The sequence below is a fragment of the Crocodylus siamensis genome, chromosome 1 (assembly GCF_052110815.1).
Source record: "Crocodylus siamensis isolate JL-2025a chromosome 1, ASM5211081v1, whole genome shotgun sequence".
NCBI lineage: Eukaryota > Metazoa > Chordata > Crocodylia > Crocodylidae > Crocodylus > Crocodylus siamensis.
The window spans coordinates 133,152,317-133,174,673 of NC_143395.1; the positions used below are offsets into that span (position 1 = coordinate 133,152,317).

At 44.6% G+C, this 22,357-nt stretch overlaps 1 protein-coding gene across 4 annotated transcripts in view; it reads left to right on the plus strand.

Moving 5' to 3' along the window:
* The window catches only part of KIF25 (kinesin family member 25), an 87,873-nt gene that overhangs the window by 11,598 nt on the left and 53,918 nt on the right, over positions 1–22,357 (plus strand). For 3 of the 4 annotated variants that reach the window (XR_016441836.1, XM_090043111.1, XM_090043120.1), the window contains exons 4-6: positions 4,635–4,773; positions 18,076–18,179; positions 18,556–18,644. Coding sequence is in view for 2 of the 4 variants with exons in the window: in XM_090043111.1 (XP_089899237.1) it covers positions 4,635–4,773; positions 18,076–18,179; positions 18,556–18,644 (332 nt within the window). In the remaining 2 variants the exon portion in view is untranslated. Of the gene's footprint in view, positions 1–3,032; positions 3,127–4,634; positions 4,774–18,075; positions 18,180–18,555; positions 18,645–22,357 lie in introns of all 4 variants that reach the window. The other variant, XR_016441839.1, reaches the window with a different exon arrangement.

Below are 22,357 nucleotides of genomic sequence, written 5' to 3' on the forward strand. Positions count from 1 at the left end.
AAATATTCCTACAGAATAACAAGAAACCCCCAGATGATCAGTTCTGAATCTTAGGGTGTATTTATGCTGCAGTCACAGCTGTCACTTCAGCATAGTTTACAGATACCTAAGATAGTGTTAAACTGGTAGTAGTTTTTATGTGGCAAAACAGAGCTCAGCATGGCTTCCAAGACCTACCAAAGAAACCAAGGAAATTAGTCTGTGCTGTGCTTCATAGTGCCATGGCTAGAGTGCTACTAGTATCTGAGTGGGCTATTTTAAAGCTGACTTGGGTATCTCTGAAGTAGAGGTGCACTGATACATTGGTCCATATCGTATCTGCACCAATAAAAGGAAAATTGACGTTAGTGACAACCAGCTTTTTTTTGGACAATGTGGCTGATAATGTGACAGATAAATGGCATGGCCAGGAGTGCAGCCTGGCAGCATGGAGAGTCTGGCTGGTAAGTCTGTTGGGGGAAGGGGTGTGGAGGGGCAGATTGAGGCCCCCATAGTGAGGGAAGAAATGGGGCAGGGGCAAGCACTGCCCAGCCAGGGCAGAGAGCAGGACAGAGCTGTGGATAGCTCATCCGGGGCGCAGGAGGGTGGGAAGGGGACATCTCCTGCTGCTGCATGCACCCCCAGGGAGGCATGGGGGGCATGTGCTCCCTAGATTTGTGCACGGGGCAAGGGCGGGCTGCCTGCTGTGGGCTCGGGATAAGGGGCTATACCAGCCTCTTCCTGGCGGGAATGTGGCTGGGGCAGGGCTGTGTTTGGGGCGGGGGAGGTGGGTGGTGGCAGTGCTGGGAGGGGGGCTATGGGGTGGCTATGGAAAATTTTGGGGTGGCTGTAGCCCACCCCATAACCCCCCCCTCCCAGTGCAGCCCCTGCCTGCCCTGAGCACAGCCTTGACCCAGCCCCTTCCCTACCAGGAAGAGTCTGCAGCGGGCAGCCCACCCTCACCCTGCACACAAATCTAGGAGACACATGCTTCCCCCAGAGTGCAGGTAGAGTGGGGAGCTACCTCCCTTCCTCACCCCCCACGCCCTCTGGACGAGCCACCCGTAGTTCCATCCTACACCCCACCCTGGCTGGGCAGTGTCTGCCCATGCCCCAGCCCCACTCCCTCTTTCACTGTGGGAGCCTCGATCTGCTGCGCCCTGCCCCCCATGCCCCTTTCCCCCAACAGACTTACTGGCTGGATGCTGCTTTCCAAGCTGCCAGGCTGCATATCAGGAGTCGAACCGGTATCATTCAGTATGGCTGGTTAATAGTCGGCCATCAGTATTGGCCAAAAAAATCTTTATTGGTGCACCCCTACTCTGAAATACATTTCAGTCTGCCTTATAGATATGCCTGAAGGGACAATACTAATAAATCTGTCTTACGAAAGATAACATGCTCCTAGGAAAGCATCTTGAATTTCCACTGACTTCCTCACATGACTGGTTTGTTGGGTTGCACTGTGAGCAGTTTGTTAGATATTCTGTTGATCAATGTGCATCTACTTCACAGTACCTAAAACTGACTTCATTTTCAAGCAGCAAGGTTTGAGTTTGTGCTTGAAAGCTTATCTAACATCTCTCCCAAATATAGAGTTGATCCAATAAGAGATGCCACCACAAATAAAACCTTGCTTCTTCATTTTCAATGTCTCTGTTGAAGATCTAAGCATAGTTATGCAATTGCACTAAGTGTAATTTGTTACCTTTGTTAAAAGGTATCAGCTTGAAAAAGGTAGTCCTTAAAATTGTTAATTTCAAGAACACATGCAAGTGTTAAGTTAGAGGAGTATTCTTCTCTGGATTCATACCTAAACCCTGGATAAGGTAGGGTACCAGGACAGGGTAGGGAAATTTGGGATTGGAGGCAGGTGTGCATATATACACACAGAGCCCATGCCACCGCAACCCCCTCTCCATGTGGATGAACACATGTGCATGCACAGAGCCCCAGCCCTGCAGCTCCTAGGAGCCCTGATGGCAGAGTGGGGCCAGGTGGGATAGCACAGATGCCCACAGCTGGGCTCCATTCCCTGCATGCAGAGGCTGGATCCAGCTGGGAGCTGCCCCTGTGTGACGCCGCCCTAGGCTCCACTAGCCCCATGGTGACACACAGCACCTCTCCCCCAACCAGCAGCTGCCTGGGGCTGCCATGCACAGCCACAGCAGCACAGCATGAGGATACAAGTGGCAGGGTGGAGGTGCTGTGTGGCCACATAGTGCAAGCTGGGAAAGCCCAGGGTGTACCACACAGGGGCCACTCCTAGTCGGGCCCATCATTTGCATGTGGGGGATACAGTCCAGCTGCGGGCCTCCGTGCTGGCCCACCCTACCCTGCTCTGCCATCCTGGCTCACCCAGAGCAGGTACTTGCCTCAGCCCACTCCCCTAGCCTGCTCTGCCCTGCCCTGCCCTGACCCTTCTGATTCCTGCCCCAGATAGGAGGAGCAGTGCTCAGCCCAGCGCCTGCCACAACCCTCCCCTGCCTCTGAACGCCAGGCTGGGCACATGTGGGCAGAGTGGCACCGTTCCAGAAATTTGCTTCAATTTTCACCAACGAATGGGGACACTGGGATGGCCTACAAAATCCAGGACTGTCCCAACCAAACGGCCATATGGTTACCTAGGATAAGGGGAACCTTGTTCCTGAATTGGCTTGAAAGAGGCACGCAGTTTTGAAAAAATGAAGTGATTTTGACTAATTACAGTGATCATTAACAGAAAATCTTGCAGTAGCATTTTAAATAGATAAAATGGCAGAGCTGGTTGTGATGCAGTAGATTCATGGAGTCGGAAGGGACCTCAGTGGGCCATCTAGTCTGACTCCATGCCCCTGGCAGGCAAGAAAAGAAACACCAACCCTGGGGTCATGTGATCCCAGCCAGGTGCTTGTCCAGTCTCTTCTTGAAGACCCCCAAGGATGGAGCAAGCACCACCTGCCTTGGGAGCCCAGTCCAGATTCTGGCAACCCTGACCATGAAGAACTTTTTCCTAATGTCCAGCCTAAACCTTCTGTTTAGTAGTTTATGGCCATTGTTCCTTGTCATTCCAGAACTGGACACAGTACTCCAGCTGTGGTCTGACCATAGAGGGGGAGAATCACTTCCCTGGACCTGTTTGTGAAGCACCTACAGATGCACAACAAGGTGCGATTAGCTCTGACAACTGCTCCATCACATTGGCGACTCATGTTCATCCTGGAGTCAACAGTGACTCCAAGATCTTTTTCTGCCTCGGCGGAGCTGAGAAGGTTGCCCCCCAGCCTGTAGGTATGATGGCAGTTCTTCCTCCCTAGATGCAGCACCTGCACTTGTTCTTATTGAATTGGATTCTGTTACTCTCTGCCCACTTCCCCAGCCTGTCTAGGTCAGCCTGGATCTGGTTCCTCCTCTCCAGGGTGTTAGGTGCATCCCGTAATTTTGTGTCATATGCGAATTTGGACAGGGTGCTTCCCACCCCCTCATCCAGATCACTGATGAAGATGTTGAAAGGCACCGGCCCCAGAACTGTGCCCTGGGGGACTCCACTGCACACATCAGTGGGCGGTAGAATCAGATCACGATGGCTTACTGTCCACAAGGTGATGAATGTGATTTAGGAGAGGTAAAGGGTCTTACAATACTAAATTACCAGTAATCCCAGAACTGGAAGTGATAAAAGCGGGTTTGTGTGTGTTCTTTGGCTTCTGAGCTAAACTTCAGTCAATTAGCTTTTTTGCCTTTGGTTCAACTTACAGTTTTATCATTAAAATATTCAATTAATTAAAAGTCAGTGGTGCATTATATGTTACTATTTGGAACAGTGAATATGTCACTTCACAAGTCACACTTTCTGACTACCTTAAACTGTTAACTAATTAATCATCACAACCCCTTGGGAGGTAAATTATTATTAACCCCATTTTACAGGTAGGTTAAGTTCCTGTTCTGACACTGTAGTAAGAGGTGTCCAGCCTGTGCTTTTTCTTGGGGCTTCAATTTATTTTTACTTTATTTCTGTTTATAACTCTGAGTTGAAGGTACTCTGGATACTCCTACAAATATTTAAAATTCACATTCTAAATGTTATCTTGATGTGTTACAGTCATTTAAAAAAAAAAAATCCATCCCACACAAGGATTCTGATCTTTGTCAAATAAATCACCTTTCTTACCAGTGAGTAGAAATCACTCATTTTAGAAATGTTTGAGAATGACCCAAATATGTAGCTATCAAATAAAACATATATATAATGTTTTTAGTAAAGAACAGATTAAGCACTTTATTGATACGTGTTTCTAGTTAAATTTAATTGGATATATGATTTGTAAGTGTGCAGAGGACACATTCACTGTACCTTGATTTTAGTTGGCAAGATGAAAGGAGATACTTTGTTCTGCTTTTAAGAGCTTGATGCTATGATAATTTGAGCATAGTCTGTAAGATTCTGAGAGGCTTCTAAAGAACAATGAGTGCTTCTAAATTTCCTTGGAAATGAGATCAGTCTCTAGCTACACCTCATTATATCGTGCATCCTTGTTGACCTCATTAAATGAAATATAAAATTCTTCTTGACTATAATTCCTCACCACAATTCTTTTCATTGTGGATAGCTTACCATTTCCCCAACTTCTTTTTATATCTTTGTTAACATGTTGTTTCTCCTCACTGTGTAGGGACTTAAGCAAGACCTGAAGAACCTCCATTCATTTGCTCTTGAACTTTCCAGAGACTTTCATCATCAGTACAAGAATCATCTCTACCAAGTTTTGACTGCAGTCCAAACGATACAGCTGCAAAATGAAGCTATGCAAAGTAAGGCTTGCTGCATTTACAGCCCAAACATATTTACCTCAGGCAATATTTGTGCTAAATATTAATGTTCATTGTTTTTTATTTGGTTTTGAGACACAAACCACTTACAACGTAATCTCTTTCCTTCTGGGTTTTGTCTGTCTTGGAGACCTAACATTGGTGTTATAAAAATGACAAATAATTAGATATTTTCACAGGGCAGCTGGGTTGATAAATAGTTTGGACCCACTTTTTATGCTGATTGCAGCTGCTACTAGACTGCTGAGTTGGCCTAACTCCCAACATTTTTAATGTGACATTCTCAGGCTTGTTATCTCAATTCTTTCAGCATAGCTGAATGAGGAATGTGTTACCTTAGCTGAAATTTGTACTTTTGACTGTATCAGAGAAAGTCTCAGGAGATAATAGAAACTTTAAAAACTTGGGTCAGACTTGATTTTGTGGGTGTATTTTTAAAGAGAAAAATATACTTAATTAAAAACAGACACACAGACAGGAAACTGTGGGAAGTAATGCTGGAAGGACTAAATTTCCAATATGCAGTCTTTACATTTCACTTGCAGACATGAATACCTGAAAGTATGTACTTTTGTGCACAAGTACTCTCTGTATGTGTAGCTAAGGCCCCCAGAGCTGTAAACCTGAAACTTGGCCCTTGACTATGGAACTCTCCACCTGTTTGGAATCTCATCGACTTTGGTGGGCCTCTACACGGGCATAAAGCTTATCTGATTGTAGGATTAGGGTCCAGATTTTTTAAAACATAATCATAACACTCTGATTTAATTAATCACAAATACAAGAATTCAAGGTAAAAGCCAAAACTGTAGGCCACTGTATTCACAATGAGACCCTGGTATTGCAACACATGAAATACAATTTTTGGTTTTTGGCTGGGGAAGGAGGTGGAATCAGTTATTGTATTTTCTTGCATACAACATGTCCTAAAATATAATATACACTGTTTTTTTGAAAGGAAGAATGAAGAACAATGCTTTCTCCAAAGGTATGGCTGCATAGAGCAGGGACAGAGCCTAATTTTTAGCTGATTCACTTTCCCTTTCCTGCTTAACTAAAGTTGAAAGCCTTGCTGCTGCTAAAGACTGATCAACATGGGTGGATCTATGATTTTGGAAAAAGCTAAGGAGTTTTCAGAGCTGTGAATTAGGAGAGAGACCAGGAGCAACTAGCAGACAGCAAAATTGCCCTAAGGAAGGTTATCTCTATTAGTGGAACCTCCAAAACATTAAGAAGGAGAGACTATCATTAACACCTCTGGAGTAAAAACAATGTGCCACTAAGTCAGTTGACTCCCTCAGTTGCCTAACAAATAATGCCACAGCTGCTTCAGTGTGAAGCAAGGATCAAAGCAGGGTGCTTCTCGCCCATGCAGAAAATCAGCTTCCCTGCTTAATACATTCACCTCAGTTTTGTAGGGCTGATTTTTGGGGAAAAGGTGCATGTTGTATGTGAAAAAATACAGTAGTTCTGAGTCTGGTTTGACTGCAAAGGGACTGAACACAGCATGGGAACAATCAGCAAGCTCAGTGGTTTACAGAGTGAGTCATCTACATTGTCAGACAGCAGTGAAAATGAATATTTTCTGGTTTGTCAGGCAGAGGAATTAAATTAAATCTACATTATGCTGTGGGGGCAGAATGCTTCAGTGTTAAGATAGGAAAAAAGTAGTTAAGCAGGTTACCTTTGTTATAGCAGTGAAGAATAAAATAACAAATTGAGCCAAGATAAGGTTGCAGACATTCCTGGATCAGCCCTTAAATTGAGTGTAAAGTAGCTTTAGGATCATTTTTTGAAGGTCTCAGAGTCCTTTGGCCTATTATTGTCTTGGATTTAACACCCATAATGCACTGTGCAGTGATGTCAGATTTAAGAGGAACCTCTGCACTTGTATCAAAAAGGCATGCCAGTGCTTGGTTAAATCCTATGCATTTTAACTTGCTTTTTCAGTGTCTTTATTTTTATTTTGCATGCTGCAATATAAATACTAATATGCTATGTAGAGCTATGACCTTGCATTGTCACTTGTGTAGGTATGGCCATTGACTTCAGCAAGGGTCGCCACAAGCAGTGCAGGACCTAGGCCTTCTCTAGCAGTAATGTTAAAGAGGCCCATGAATAATATCTTTTTAAGTTCCGGGGAATATTTGTAAATTAAACTCTTACATAAATACTAATAATGGTAAACAACAAAAGTATCCAATGTGATACAGACTGTGCCTTAAAAACACATTCTTGGGATAAATTTGGGTTTGATGGAATCACTAACTCCACCCGCAACCATACTAAAATATCTTTGTAGAGAAACAATCCAGTGAAAAAGAAGTTGAGGCATTTTTCTGCTATAATTTTGTTTGACTCCAACAAAATGGGACACAACACATTACAAAGCAGATGGAGTAGGGTACACTTGTTAATTTTAAATTAATGGGAGAAAGGGGGAAATAGTTTGAACTAATTAATAAATTGTGTTGTGAATATGGTAGAACTTAAACAACCAGAAGAGATTTGTAGGAGGGGAAAGATTCTGGTTGGATGTTATCCAATATGGTAAAACAGATGATAAAAATTTGGCTGGCCTCCATAAAATCTTATGCATAATGAAGAGATTATACTAACAAAAACATATATTCAGAATAACTGTCATGAGTTGTGTTCTTCATCTTGCACAACCAGCAATCCCTTGCTCTCTTTCTCTGTCTACACATACACCCCCTTCCATTGAGAGAACATATTTTACGTGCCTAAATTTAATCTTAAAAACTGGCCCATGCCGAAATATTTGATAGGGAGATGAACAATATAAAGGTGTAAATTCCCTGGCTTGGGTAAGTACAGAGCACACTATAAAACATTTGCAAAATAAAGAAGTAGTTTCTTGTTAGATCCGTACAACCACATTCTGAAAAACAGAGTATTGCTTTCTTTCCTATGTGAAGTATGAATAATAATGATTTCCAAAATAGGAAAAAATTGATTATCTTCATATAAGCCCATTTCTCTGGTAAATATAAACTGTTGTCATTATAGCAAACATATTGGCAGACTAATTGCTAGTGATCCTCTTAAGACTCATTCATTAATGGGTTGGAAAAGTTCTGAAAATTTAAAATAACTCTTTTAACTTAGTCTGTCATAGAGAAAAAGGTCTTATCAGCATCTATGGGTACTGAATAGTCTTTGAAAGAGACAAGAAGCTATTGTTATCACTGCTTGGCAGGGTGGAAGCTACTAAGAAACCAAATATAAATCCAGTACCTGGCCCAGTGAATGGGTGGGGGAATCATGACCCTAAACTTCTTGGCAAAGGTAAGCACCAATGAAACTTCTTGGGGAAAGTTAACACCACCTTTCCATAGGATGAAAAAAAAATTCAGCAGCCCAGAGAGCAGTATGACAAACAACACAAAAAGGAACACTATGTAGAACTGATACATATCGTATTGGGTGCTGACAAACATGGGAAAAAAACCCCCAGAGCTTTACCGGAAGCAAAATCCTGTCTAACCTGGCTCCCCAGTGTCTGTAATAGTTTGTGTGCTTCAGTGGGCTTTTTGGCACTTTTAGCTAATAGCTGACTGATTTAACTGTTAGATAAAAATGCCAAGAAGCCATGCTGATGCGTGTGAGCTATAAAGATGCTGGGTGAGCCGAGTCAAACTGACGCAACTCCTCTTCTGGGCATGCGCTATGCTTGATGTGGGGGTGCGCCAAGCTGAAAGTAAAGTGCTGTTTGGGGACAGGGGGCATGTTCCACACCTGTAAGCACCCATTGAGTCTAAAATAGGGAGTGACAAAAAATTTAAGACACTTGATGGTTGTTTTGGTGTGAAAGATGCCCTCGTGCAGAATAGTTGTGACAATAGTCAAATAAAGTATATTCATAGTTTCATAGTTTTTAGGGTCGGAAGAGACCCCAACAGGTCATCTTGTCCGACACCCTGCCCTGGGCAGGAAAGAGTGCTGGGGTCAAATGACCCCAGCCAGGTGCTTGTCCAGTATCCTCTTGAAGACCCCCAAGGTAGGAGAGAGCACCACCTCCCTTGGAAGCCCACTCCAGATTCTGGCAACCCTAACCATGAAGAAGTTATGTCTAATGTCCAACCTAAATCTGCTCTCTGTCAGTTTGTGGCCTTTGTTCCTCGTTATTCCAAGGAGTGCCCTTGGAATAACCCTGGCCATCTACTGTAGAAGCCAGGGCAACTCTTTTCATTGGCTGTGATTGTCCATATTTTTACAGTTTAGATCCACTGTGGAAAGAAAAGGTGAAAAAGTAAAGAAAAGTTGAAAAATGTGGTATTTGCAAATGGTGGCTCTGTCACTCTGTCTGTTCCTTATCGTCCCTTTCCCTCGTGCTTTCTCTGTCTTGTACTTCAGCCTTATGTACATTGCAGGGTTGCTGCCCCCATAGCTTTGCTGGAATAGCTATGGCAGTAGAGACCCTTAGTGGAGATAGCCAAAATACCCTTTTGCTGCTATGTCTTTACTACATCCGTATCCCAAATGACTAAAGCTAGCTTGCAGAAGCCCTTTTCTAACCACTTGGAGCAGAAGAAGGTGATTAGGAACAGTCAGCATGGATTCACCAAGTCATGCCTGGCCAACCTGATTGCCTGATTATTCTATGATGAGATGACTGGCTCTGTGGATGCAGGGAGACCAGTGGATGTGATGTACCTTGACATTAGCAAGGCTTTTGATACGGTCTCCTACAGCAGTCTCTCAGGCAAGCTAAGGAAGTACGGGTTTGATGAATGGACTGTGAGGTGAATAGAACACTGGCTGGATCATCGGGCTCAAAGGGTAGTAATCAATGGCTCAATGTCTAATTGGCAGCTGGTATCAAGTGGATTGCCCCAGGGGTCAGTCCTGGGGTCAGTTTTCAATATTTTCATCAATGACCTGTAAGGTAACATAGAGCGCACCCTCAGCAAGTTTGCAGATGACAGCAAGCTGGGCGGAGTAGTAGATACACTGGAAGGTAGGGCTAGGATTCAGAGAGACCTTAACAAATTGGAGGATTGGACCAAAAAAAATCTCATGAGGTTCACCAAGGATAAGTGCAAAGTCCTGCACTTAAGATGGAACAATCCCATGTACCAGTACAGGCTGGGGCCGACCAGCTAGGCAACAGCTCTGCAGAAATGGACGTGGGGGTTACAGTGGCCAATAAGCAGTGTGTCCTCATTGCCAAGAAGGCTAATGGCATACTGGGCTGCATTGGTAGGAGTGTTGCCAACAGATCAAAGGAAACAATTATTCCCCTCTATTTGGCACTGGTGAGGCCATATATGGTGTATTGTGTCTAGTTTTGCCCCCCCCACCCCCCGTAGAAAAGATGTGGATACATTGGAGAGAGTCCAGTAGAGGGCAATGAAAATGGTTAGGTAGCTGGGGCACATGACTTGTGAGGAGAGGCTAAGGGAACTGGACTTATTTAGTCTGGAGAAGAGAAGACTGAGAGGGGATTTAATAGCAGCCTTCAGCTACCTGAAGTGGGGTTTGAAAGAGAGCTAGACTGCTCTCAGTGGTGGCAGATGACAGAACAAGGAGCAATGATCTCAAGTTCCAGCAAGGTAAGTTTAAGTTAGATATTAGGAAAAACTTTCTCATAACGAGCGTAGTAAATCACTGAACAAGTTACCCAGAGAGATGGTGGATTTCCATCCTTGGAAGTTTTTAAGATCTGGCTAGACAAAGCTTTTGCAGGGATGATCTAGTTAGGGATGGTCCTGCTATGATCAGGGATTGAACTTCACTAGATGACCTCCTGAGGTTCCTTCTAATCCTAATTTTCTGCTTCATACTTGAGTGGTGCACAGCCTTTTGGCCCCACAGGCCAGGCAAATGATGCAAGTCTGGTTTGTGGGCCAGATCAGGCCCATATGCCTGGATTGAGTCCCTCATGGCCTTGGCTGGCCCCTGAACACTGGAATTGGGCCTTGTGCTGCCCACATGTACTTGGATTGGGCCCTGGAGTCCTGTGTCTCCTGCATCCAACCCACAGACCAGGATTGGACACTGGGGTCCCACACCACCTCTGCCTGGCATCAGGCCCTGTGCTGCCTCTGCCCAACCCTACAGGTTGGGATTGGTCCTTGCACCACCTCCACTTGGACATGCGGTCTGGGAGCAGACCCCACTGCCTCCACCCAGTCCCACACACCATAATGAGGCCCCATTCTGCATGCACTCAGCCCTGCATGCTGGGATTGGGCCCCAGGGACTCATGCTACCTCCGTCTGGCCCTGCATGCTGGGATCAGGCTGTTGGGCCCTGTGCCACTTTGCCTGCCCAATCTAGCATGCAGGGCCACCACGGCCCACAGGGCTCCCTGTGTGTCGATGGGGAGCCCCACAGGCTGGATGATGCGATGCTGGGGGCCAGCTCTGGCTTGCAAACTGGGAATTGAGTACCTGTGGCATAGCTCATAATGTTCAACTTCTGGCCCACAGAGCTGTGTCTTCTGGCCTATGGGAATGTGGTGGCAAGGGGAGTGATGGCAATGTTGATTGCCACTGTCCTGCCAAATTTTCTGACCCATGGGGAGCCCCGCAGGCTGATTCTGGTATATGGGGCAGGCTGATATGGGGCTGGGCTAGCACATAGCGAGATCCACACAGGTAAGGAACGGGAAGGTTAGAGACAAAAAGCCCTTTAGGACTTGGAGCGAGGGGGTAGCAAAAGCACCAGTCACAGGGCTCAAGTGCCTATATACTAATGCTAGGAGCATGGGGAACAAGCAGGATGAACTAGCGCTCCTGGTTGCACTAAACGACTACGACTTAGTGGGGCTGACGGAAACCTGGTGGGATCCATCCCACGACTGGGCGGTACATATTGAGGGCTATAGATTGTACAGAAAGGACAGAGTGGGGAAAAGGGGGGGAGGGGTTGCGCTCTATGTTAAGGAGCAATATACATCAACCCTCATCAAGACAGAATCAAAGGATGAGGAAGTAGAAGGACTGTGGGTTAGGCTACATGGGGGGCAAGGAGAAAAGGATTTGGTGGTAGGGGTCTGCTACAGACCCCCACATCAAGGGGAAGAAATAGATTTGGGGCTCCTGAGGCAACTCTCAGAGACCATAAAAGCTAAAGAGGCGGTGGTCATGGGGGACCTAAACTACCCGGACATCTGCTGGGAGACACAGACAGCAAAGTCCCACCGCTCACGCAGGTTTCTAACCTGTGTACAGGACCTCCACCTGACGCAGGAGGTACATGGTCCCACTAGGGGGAATGCCTTACTGGATCTGGTATTGGCAACGGGGGATGACATAGTAGGGGACCTACAGATCGGTAGCCATCTGGGGGACAGTGATCACCTAAAAGTACAATTCAACATAAGGCGTTGAGTGGGTAAGGTAACCAGTAGGGTGAACGTGCTGGACTTTAAGAAAGCTGATTTCAGCGAACTCAGGCGATTAGTGAAGGACGCACTGCAGAGTAGTAGTTTTGAAATGATGGGAGCCCAAGAAGGGTGGCTGTGCCTTAAGGAAGCTATCCTTCTCGCACAAAGCGAGACGATCCCCGTGCGAGGTAAAAGAGGGAAAGGGGCCAGAAGGCTTCCCTGGCTGACCAGAGAAATCCAGGGCAGACTAAGGGCCAAAAGGGGAGCACATAAAAAGTGGAAACAGGGAGAGATCACCAAAGAGGAATATACCTCTTCTGCTCGTGCTTGTAGGGAGGCAGTTAGACAGGCCAAAGCTACCATGGAGCTGAGGATGACAACCCAAGTAAAAGACAATAAGAAATTGTTTTTTAGATATATAGGGAGTAAAAGGAAGGCCCAGGGAGGAATAGGACCCCTGCTAAATGGGCAGAAACAATTGGTGACGGACAGAGGGGACAAGGCTGAACTCCTCAACGAGTTCTTCGCCTCAGTGTTCCTAAGCGAGAGGCATGACAAGTCTCTCACTGGGAGTGTAGGGAGGCAGCAGCAAGGCACCAGACTCCCATGCGTGGACCCTGAGGTGGTGCAGGGTCACTTGGAGGAACTGGATGCCTTTAAGTCGGCAGGCCCGGATGAGCTCCATCCGAGGGTACTGAAGGCACTGGCCGACATCATTGCAGAGCCACTGGCGGGAATATTTGAATGCTCGTGGCGCACGGGTCAAGTCCCGGAGGACTGGAAAAGGGCCAATGTGGTTCCCATTTTCAAGAAGGGGAGGAAGGAGGACCCGGGTAACTATAGGCCAGTCAGTCTCACCTCCATCCTTGGCAAAATCTTTGAGAAAATCATCAAGGCTCACATTTGTGAGAGCCCGGCAGGACAAATTATGCTGAGGGGAAACCAGCACGGGTTCGTGGCAGGTAGATCGTGCCTGACCAATCTAGTCTCTTTTTATGACCAGGTCACAAAACGCCTCGACGCAGAAGGAGGGGTGGATGTCGTATACTTGGACTTCAGGAAGGCCTTTGATACGGTATCCCACCCCATACTGGTGAACAAGTTAAGGGGCTGTGACTTGGATGACTGCACAGTCCGGTGGGTGGAGAATTGGCTGGAGGCTCGCACCCAGAGAGTTGTGGTGGATGGGTCGGTTTCGACCTGGAAGAGTGTGGGCAGTGGGGTGCCGCAGGGCTCGGTGCTTGGACCGATACTCTTTAATGTCTTCATCAGCGACTTGGACGAGGGGGTGAAATGTACTCTGTCCAAGTTTGCAGATGACACTAAGCTATGGGGCGAAGTGGACACGCTGGAGGGCAGGGAACAGCTGCAAGCAGACCTGGACAGGTTAGACAAGTGGGCAGAAAACAACAGAATGCAGTTCAACAAGGAGAAATGCAAAGTGCTGCATCTAGGGAGGAAAAATGTCCAGCACACCTACAGCCTAGGAAATGACCTGCTGGGTGGCACGGAAGTGGAAAGGGATCTTGGAGTCCTAGTGGACTCCAAGATGAACATGAGTCGGCAGTGTGATGAAACCATCAGAAAAGCCAATGGCACTTTATCGTGCATCAGCAGATGCATGACAAATAGGTCCAAGGAGGTGATACTTCCCCTCTATCGGGCGCTGGTCAGACCGCAGCTGGAGTACTGCGTGCAATTCTGGGCGCCGCACTTCAAGAAGGATGCGGATAACCTGGAGAGGGTCCAGAGAAGGGCCACTCGTATGGTTAAGGGCCTGCAGGCCAAGCCCTACGAGGAGAGATTAGAGAAACTGGACCTTTTCAGCCTCCGCAAGAGAAGGTTGAGAGGCGACCTGGTGGCTGCCTATAAGTTCGTCAGGGGGGCACAGAAGGGAATTGGTGAGTATTTATTCACCAAGGCGCCCCCGGGGGTTACAAGAAATAATGGCCACAAGCTAGAGGAGAGCAGATTTAGATTGGATATTAGGAGGAACTTCTTCACAGTTCGAGTGGCCAAGGTCTGGAACGGGCTCCCAAGGGAGGTGGTGCTCTCCCCTACCCTGGGGGTATTCAAGAGAAGGTTGGATGTGTATCTAGCTGGGGTAATGTAGGCCCAGCACTCTTTCCTGCTTATGCAGGGGGTTGGACTCGATGATCTATTGAGGTCCCTTCTGACCCTAGCATCTATGAATCTATGAATCTATGAACCACCATGTTAGTGTGCAGTCCAATCACATCTGTGGACTGACCTCATCCATGAGATCTGGCCTGTGGACTGGCCCCTTTCTGCTCATCCAGCCTGTGGAGCCTGATCTGTTGAGCCTCACTGCCTTAGCTGCATCCAGCTGAAGAGGTTTTTCCAACATAGCTGCATTAGCTAGGGGGGTGATCTTTTTACACACTCTTAGTCAGCATAGCCATGCTGGCAAAACTTGGAAATGTAGACCAGACCTTAGAGAGTAACCTCCTTGGGTCAGTGGTTGTCCTTTATTCTGTGTTCCTACAGTGCATAACACAATGGGGTCCTAATAGCAATGAACAACTTTTGGTGTGGTTCACAGCTTACACCAGCAGCAGTTTCAAAAAGACCTAAATTGTTATGGTAACGAATGCTCAGGTTCATAAAAATAGTCCTGCACACAAAAAAAGCAGTAATTTGCCTGATAGAAAATTTATCACATGGAGCTTCAATGCAAAACGTTTACCTCTGCTAACTTGAAAGCTTTGCAGAACATGAGACATAAAACTGTGGTGGTTTATTCTGTCTTGGGAATGATCATGAGGAAAGCTTAAGTACCGGTTCTTAGGTACAGGAGCTTTGTGGGGGGACGGGGGGGGAGAATTGTATTGGATGCTTTGGCAAGTGTGGTTTGTTGTAGACTTTACTTTGGATCCCAGCGAGTCATCTGTCTTCTTCACAAATTAGAAAGCCTAGAGATTGATTTTTGTTATCACAGTCACCATCACAACAAAAATGCATTAGTAGCATTGTTTTAAATGAAAGCGTGTTTTAAACAGAGCTTGTAATGTGCAGTAGGCCTCTCTGAAGCTCACAAATGCAGAGATCGCCTCCCAATACCTAAAATTGTTTGTATTCTAGCTTTTAAAAAAATGCTACTTTCTAACTTTGCTGCCCACAGTGATAGGCTTATAGAGTATTTACTCACAAATGATTACCCAAACAGCACCAGTATTACTAGTCTTACTGATGTAAAAAAAACCACAGCTCCCAGGCTTGTGTCCCTCCAACAATTAGCTTCTTTGATGTTTGCACCTTGAAGCTGATACCCAAAGGGGAACAGATTCAGAATAACAAAAATAAGATCCTTCAGAAAGTTCCAGTGTAGATAGATGTGACATAAAGGTTTCAGTTCCAGCCTGTAGTCTAATTCACATACTTGACTTTCTGGCATCTTAAAAGTTGATTCATTTCTTTTTTTAAAAGCATGCAAGTATTGGCCTCATTCCTGGGTTTGTTTCTTTACATCCCTGAACAGCTCACTACTGCTGGGGGTGGTGATTTCATGCTTAGGTTCCTTTCTGTAAAGGTTTAGTGTTTTTTCACATTTACCTCCTGACCTGTTTAGTGCTATGCAATTAGATCAGTGATTCTCTGTGAGATCCTTTTAAGGGTGTACGGGATGGTCATGCACTATTAGCACATGAGAAGGGTTTACAAAATACTAAATGGCAAAGAGAAATCAAACAGAGATTTATAAGTTACTGTCTCACAATACAAGAAGTAGGGGTCACAAAATGAAACCAGGAGGCAGTAAGTTTAAAACTAACAGAAAAGAAGGAAGTTCTTTTTTACACAGTGTGTAATTAAAGTGTGGAACTTGTTGCCAGCAGATGATGTGGAAGCTGATTGTTTAGCCACATGCAAAAAGGGATTGGACAAATCCTTGGAGAAAAAGGGCATCAGTAGCTATTGAGCATGGGAGTTAAAGGTACAGCCTCTGAATCAGAACTTCCTAGACTTCAAATGCTGGAGGCTGCAAGCGAGAGAACAGTGGAAAAAACCCTGGTCATACCCACTTCACCCTCTGTTTCAGCAGTCACCCTGCCACTATGTGCCAGAGGCCTATTTGTTGCTTAAGGGACCATGGGCCAGTGCCCACTAAGAAATGCTATAAGCCTCCCTTAGAAGGGAGGTCACTGGGTAAGTAAGAATTGATTCCTTGGGACAAATCAAAATATAGCAGGGATGGAAGTGAGGTCATAGGTCTAAAATGAGTGCACCAAGGGGGGACAGTGTGTAACAGGATATTGGGCAAGATGGACCGATGGTCTGACCCACTAAATGTCAGTTGTGATGTTCTTATCTAGGTGTGTAAACACATACACATGCTTCACAAGATAAACTCAGAGATTTCAAATAGGAATCCATAGTGTTCAAAACACTCTGACTTCCTGTGGATTTTCTGAGTTCTTTGCAACACAAGAATTGCTCTAATATCTTTCTGTAGTCTAAACATGAATGAAAAATACAGCTGTCATTTTCCGAGGGGTGCCTTGAATCTGAAAAAGTTGAGAACCACTGGATTAGATTGTAGTGCAGTCATACAAGGAAAATTTATAATCTATTATCTCATCTTCAGTTTGTGTGAGGAAATCTTATGTGGGAGTTCAAGAGATCAACTTTCTAAGAAATCTTAGAAATGAGGTATACTCTGGTATCTTACATGCTAAGCTGTCAGTTGTTTACAGGAACTTATCAGCACTGTGATTGAGTTGCATAGTTAACTCCTGGCTGTTCAACAGTTGTACTCAGCTGAATAAGCCGTCACGTAGCTTCTGCCTTTGTAACAGGTAGAGATTTTCCATGGCAGTAGGATATCCCTTCACCACATAGATATATCATTGCCACTTGCATACAATTTTCTCTCCTCTATGTACGCATTACCAGTTAGGGCAAGAGTGAGTTATTGTTTTGTTTGTTGTAGGGCTCTCCCTCACTTTCATCTTTCTAATTTATTCATTAGCAACCTGTTATTGCAGACTCCTGAGCACTTACAGGAGTGAAATGCACACTACTGGTAACACTGAGTGAATCTGTAGTAAAGCCAGCTGGAGTAGTCCAGATCATCATCTTTCCCTGTTGAAGGATATTACCGTAATATCTCTGACATCTACTGACGTAAACGGAAGGTGGTCTCTACATTTTAATCATGGTGGCAAAGATCATTGACCTAACTAGACTGGTAGAGCTGAATGACCCTTGACTATTTTACACATCTAGTAAATTTTCAAGGTTGTGTGTGCATAGTGCTGTATTTACCTGATTCCAGGATGACTCTGAATTTAAGACAACCCCCTAATAATTAGATTCTATACTTGAAAATGTATGCATTTGTTATAATTTTCCATATCTAGAATGTAATTTTTGGAGGATCATCTTAAATTTGTACCCTCTCCCCCCCCACAGCAGGGCAAGCAGCAGCAGAGGAGCAGGTGATATGTGGGTAGCAGGGGAATCAAATGGCCAGACCCCTTCCCCTGGCCACCTGTCCCCTGCCACCTGTTTCTTCCACTCCCCATTTGCCTCCAAGGAGGGGTGAAGGGGAGTTAGTGGCTGCTGGTCCAACCTTGGGTTTGGGATTAGAATCAGAGCCATAGCTGCTGCCCTCTCTACATCCCCTACTTGTACTCACATCTAAGATGAAGGGTTTCCTCTTCCCGCCACGTTGAACTGGGGGGAAAAAAATCCTCGTAGTGCAGTCTTTAAACATGGGAATTGTTTGTAATCTGAAAAGGCCTCCATTCTCAACAGGATGCAGGATGGGATTTTCAAAAGGTGTTTATGAGTTTGGCGTTCATGCCCCATTGGAAATCAAAAGGATTACAAGTCTTAATTCATTTATGCACTGTTGAAAAATCTTGTACATCTAAAGAGTTTGAATTTTTTTAATGTTTTTCTTCTTCCAGCATTCCAGACAAAAGCATTTGATCTTGAGCAGTCTTTACAAGAAGTAACTGAGAGATATGAGAAAGAAAAACGAAAGAGAAGAGTGCTTCATAACAGTTTGATTGTAAGTATCTGTAACAAGAGAATACTTGAGATCCACAGGTAATTAAATGCATAATTTTCCTAGACTCAAAACTAATGAATGTGCTTCTATTTATGTATCAGACCCTTTGTCTGTGTACTGAACTTGTGGCACATCTATTTTGCTTCAAGCCGTTCCCTACTGTTTCTAATAAAGAATACCTTTCCAGTGTGTTACTTGTGAACATTGCTCTGAGGAGGATCTTTTCAGGATGGAGAGTGAGAGTCAGTGTCTCAGGCCTCACTCTTAAAAACTCAAGTGTATATTCTTAAAAACATAAATATTTGCAGATCAAGGACCTACATATATGATATTGTCTAATTGTTTAACTAAATATATTTTTATATTGTAATACCAGGAATTGAGAGGAAATATCCGAGTGCATTGCAGGATCCGTCCATTGCTACTTTTTGATGCTACTCCTGGCCATTCAGTATCACACAATAGGTAATTTGAAATATTGTTCTATGAGTTAATGCATAAAACAATTTAGGGAGAAAAGGATAGGTGTGTGCAAAGGAAAACTAACATTTTCTTGGATTTCAGTTTTTTCTGTGTTCTATTAGGAGTTGCAGTATTACTATATAATATAACTAAAGGAGAGAAATGACAACATTGGCTTTCTCTTCTTCCCCTTATACTGACAGACATGACATTAGAAAATGAAATGTCATAATTCCATTCCTCCACTGAAGTCTTCTTCCAGGTGTGCACAGGCCTGGTAAAGCTCCCTCTCCTGGACACTCAAGGCACCTATGCTTGGTCTGCAAAATATTAGATAAGGGCTGCTCAAGCCCTGGCCCACAGGCCAGATGTGGTCTGTGAAGCTATATCATCTGGCCTTTAGGATTCCCCAGAGATTTGACACTGGGGGAGCTGTCTCAGTGTTAATTGTTACTCCTGTGCTGCCAGATTTCCAGACCCAGGGGGAGCCCCGTGGGCTGGATGATGTGGCCCTGCTTCTTGGATTGTGCTGGTGTGAAGCTGGATCTGGTAGGCTTGTGGCATGTGGCCACATCAGGGCTATGCAGGCTAGCCAGATCCATTAGGTGGGCACCGTGTGGCCAGATTAGGGCAGGATTGGGGCAGCATGTGGCCAAATTAGGTTGGTGTGTGGCACAAGGCCAAATGGACCAACCCTGTGCGGGATCTGGCATGCAGGGCCAGAAGGTTGGATGCCCTGTATTAGACCCATGTGCCCTTAAATGCCCTTTGGAGCTGTGCTGCAGCAGCAGTGTATCTAGGGGAGCACAGGGCAGAGTGTACTCTGCCCATCTGAGTCCCCTAGTGCATTTCAGACCAAGAAGTTCATTAGTGAGACTGTTCCAAGCTCATCCCCAGCACCTGCTCTTAGGCCTGTTGAAGACTAAGCACTTGAGACCAGGTGCTGGGGGCAAGCTCAGAGCAGCCACACCACTGAATTTAGGGCTTTGGAGCATATCAGTGGACCTGGGTTGGGCCTGCTTTTGCTCTGTGTTCACCAAGATACACCACTACCGTGGTCTAGAGCAGGCTGTCCAACGTATGAGTGGCTGAGGGCCACAGGCATAAGCTCCCTCCCTCTGCTGTGCCACATAAACATCCCTTTGTTGTACAGTGCCCCCCCCACCTCCGGTTCCTCCCAAACCCATCTGGCTGTGTGCTCTCTCAGGACACAAAGCAGAAGCTGGAGGAGGGAGGGAGAGGACTTCACAGAAAAAAACTCGTGAGACGCTGCTGCTTCAGTCCTCAAGAGGCGAAGTAACACTGGCTCTCCCCTCTCTACACACACACACACACACACACACACAGACACACACAGACACACACACACACTCTGCAGCTACTCAAGCACTCTCTTTTTCAGTACTCCATCATAGTGGAAGCTCTTGGTTTACAGTTCACCTCTGCAGGGGCTTGTTATAAATGAGTCCACAAGCACAGATAGGTTTACAAACATAATTATTCTTTATTTCAGTTGCACAAAAGATCCAGACAAAGTAATGAACCCTACCAGTAATTCTCAGCCTCAGTTTCCTCTCTGCTCTGAGTCTTTTGGAATGTCTAGGATCTTTCTCCTAGAGCTCATGGCGTCTGTTCTAAATCAAGTATTATGTCCATCTCTTTGTTCCAGGTCAGCTTTCTTTGATCTTGACTGGTCCTGTGTTTAAACAGGACCTCTTTCCTATGAAAATATGCCTCAACCTTCTTCCTTCCTGCCTTAAAGGGTTTTTTCCTCCAAAAGTCTGGTCCTTTGTTCTTCTTGAGAGTCTTTTTTTTTTAATCCCTACTTTTTTTATCTCTCTCTCTCTCTCTCTGTCTTGTTGGGGGATTTTCCACTTTTCCTTACCCGGAGAGGAGTCAAAGGAACTAGTTTTCCTAGATTTAATCAACTCATCATCCAAAGTGTTTCCACCTAAACACATAACCTATTGCAGCTTAACAACCCTACCTTTGTCTCTAGTCTGGCAGATAGTGTAACAAAGTCTCTGCCAGTTCATAGCAGACTTGCTGTCCTTGAGGCATTCCATTATAGGGCATTTCATAACATCATTCAAAAGTCATAAATTGGATGTAGCCAGATTCTCCAAATACTAAGACTTGTTTTGCAGTTCCATACTATGAAACAGGCTCGCTACCAGTGAGTCACACAAACAGCATACAATTCTGTATACTTCAGTAGAGTTGTACCCACTTTGGGCTTGTAGCTCCAGCTCATTATATAATTACCTGTAAATGCTAAAATGTCTCAGGATGGAGAAAGAAAGGAAGGATTAGGTTTGAGTAAGTTATAGACAGGAAACTGCCTAGATGACTGAAGGGAAAGAAAGAAGGGAATAAAGTGCTGAGCCCAAAAATAAATAAATAAAAAGAGAGAAAGAAAGAACTAAGTGGGTGGCTGGAAACCACACTATAATCCACCTTGATCAAGAAATGACTGTAGTTTGGGGCTTTATTTTGCTTTCCCTGGCTGGTATACCTGCCCACTAGCTTACAGTGTGTTTTTAAAGGATATTTTTGCCAAATCTTTTAAAATATGAAATCATTTTAATTAAAACAAAACAGAAATGACCTACTTAGAAAAATTTAGAGAGCCTGAAGAAGAAATTTGGTGCAATATGTGTTTTGTTGTACTTGTGAGGATCCTGAAGAGTGTTTCTGTGGCTCTGAAGTAGCAATGTGTTTAGTTGCAGAAGTGCAGTGCAGAACAGAATAGATAATATTAAACAAGAGATTGGTTAGTATATTTCTTGATACTGTGGAACAAGGTTTAATCAAAGCAGTAATAAAACTAAGGACCCAATCTGGCCAAAACACATATGAATTAATATTTAATGATAGTCTCAATCATTTTTGGGTGACTTAAATATGTAAAATCACTCAGCATTACAAAGTTTTGGCTGCACTGCAGAGCCTCTCCTGTTATAGCTATGCCAACATAGCTTTGCTGGCAGGGACTTTTAGTGAAAACTCAGCATACATTAACAAAATGATTAATTTTGTTAGGGTAGCTTCAACACCTTTGTTGGCATAGCTGTATCCACACGCAGGGCTTTGCAGGCATAAGACATTGGGTAAAGAATGTGCATTTCACGTGCCCTAGGTGACATGGCCACTAGGAAAACTCAAGCATTGATCTAGCTGAAGTGTTTGCAAGATCAGTCAGACTTTTTTCTTAAAAAGTACATCTTAGTTGCCTGTACTAATGCAGTGGGTTCCAATTTACAGTCCATAAGATTTTGTTATAGGCTGCATTGCCCTCCCAATCTTTTTCAGTTAAAGGTTTGGTGATAATGAGGCGTTACAGTGATTCATGATGTACTTTTGAGGATTGACAGTGATCCATTGGTTGAAAAATTGGGAACGTCTATAGCGATGTAGCCAGACACCTTTCGTTTTTCTTATATAACTGTTAGAGTTTCTGTAACCTTGAAATAACTTGTATATGACATTGTTCATAATTTGATTGATTGTAAATTTGCTTATTTAAACAGACTCCTTTATTTTGCTTGATTGCATTTTAATACTATTTTTATTAATAAATCTATGTGGTTGCTTTCTGGTGGCAGTAGTTTTACAAAAGCAGTAAAAAATCCAACGGATTTCAAAACTATAAGGTTGACATGGTTAGATGTTGATAGGGGTGGATTATGGGGTTTTAGTGGTCGTGTGGTCATACT